This window comes from Volvox carteri (genome assembly GCF_000143455.1).
Source record: "Volvox carteri f. nagariensis unplaced genomic scaffold VOLCAscaffold_919, whole genome shotgun sequence".
NCBI classification, from domain to species: Eukaryota; Viridiplantae; Chlorophyta; class Chlorophyceae; order Chlamydomonadales; family Volvocaceae; genus Volvox; species Volvox carteri.
In genome coordinates, this window is record NW_003308378.1 from 3,803 (window position 1) to 4,894 (window position 1,092).

General features: G+C 57.1%; 1 protein-coding gene across 1 annotated transcript; it reads right to left on the reverse strand.

The window, feature by feature from the left end:
- Nucleotides 1–544: 544 nt before the first annotated feature.
- Nucleotides 545–1,092, reverse strand: VOLCADRAFT_108786 (uncharacterized protein; the record flags this gene model as incomplete). Its single annotated transcript, XM_002959834.1, has 1 exon — nucleotides 545–1,092. The coding sequence occupies exon 1, from the start codon at nucleotides 1,082–1,084 to the stop codon at nucleotides 545–547; it is 540 nt and encodes a 179-aa protein (XP_002959880.1). The 5' UTR covers nucleotides 1,085–1,092.

A 1,092-nucleotide genomic window follows, 5' to 3' on the forward strand; every position in this document is an offset into this window, starting at 1 on the left:
GTCAGTCCGCAGTTGAAGGATGGAACGTAGACTGTCTGGAAGCATGTGGAAGATGAAAAGGATCCACATGTGATCGGAAATATGAGTAGTTAGGACGCGGCGTTGCTCAAGGACGAAGTTAAGTAAGTCGTTGAGCCCCGGGAAATTCTTGGAAGTCATCGCCAGAATGTTCCCAGCCGCCACGTAGTCAGGATTGTCAGTGGTTGAAGACACATTAGCGACGAGCCAGCTCTCAAGCCACTCCAAAGAAGGAATGACTGGAGGAGTTAGAGCAGCAACACAGGAGTGGAGGTGGCCAAGGAGCTGAGGAGGGCCCAAATGGAAATTAATCCATGCAAGAGAATGAGGATCCGAAACTTTCCAGCCACACATTAAGAATGCAGACCGGAAAAGCATGACTACGAAGTTAATGTAGGCCCCTAAAGCCATCTGCGCCTTAGATGCCGCCTCCGCGGTAATGTCGAAAACTCCGACAGGTGGTGGCTCCTTCAGCACAGGAAGACGAGGAGAAGAAGCATCACCAACTTGGTCGGCCATTGGCATATCAACAACGTTGGCAGGAGGCTGTTGACCAGCCGCCGCCATCGGCCGGCACGCTCGCGGGTTTGGCCTGCTTGGGCTTCTTGCCCGCCACCGCCTTCACGGCCTGCTTCAGCGCCTTGCGCTCCTCCTCCGTCTCCGCGTACGCCATGCCACGCATCTCATGCACGACCTCCCAGCCGTGGTTGTATGCAACGACCAGCTCCTTCGCGACCCCCCGGAACACGGCCTTGCCGTCGGTGATGGCAATCTCCATGGCCTCGATGTTCCTGAAGCGTTCCTCGCCGGGCCGAGCCGCGAGGACGTTGCGCCACGCGTCCTCAATGTCCATTACCGCATTGTAGCATTTCTCGGTATGCACGCGCTGTCCGCTGAGAGACTTGTTCGCTTTGCCCTCGCTGGCGCCGAAGTCACATTTGAAATCCTCAAGGGCGACACGGGCCCGCTTCGCCGGTGGACCGTCGACCGCCTGCACGTCAGGCTTCGTGTCCATAAGCTTCTTAATGGTTGTCAGCTGCAGCTTCACGGCGTTCAGCTGGTCCATGGCAGCCA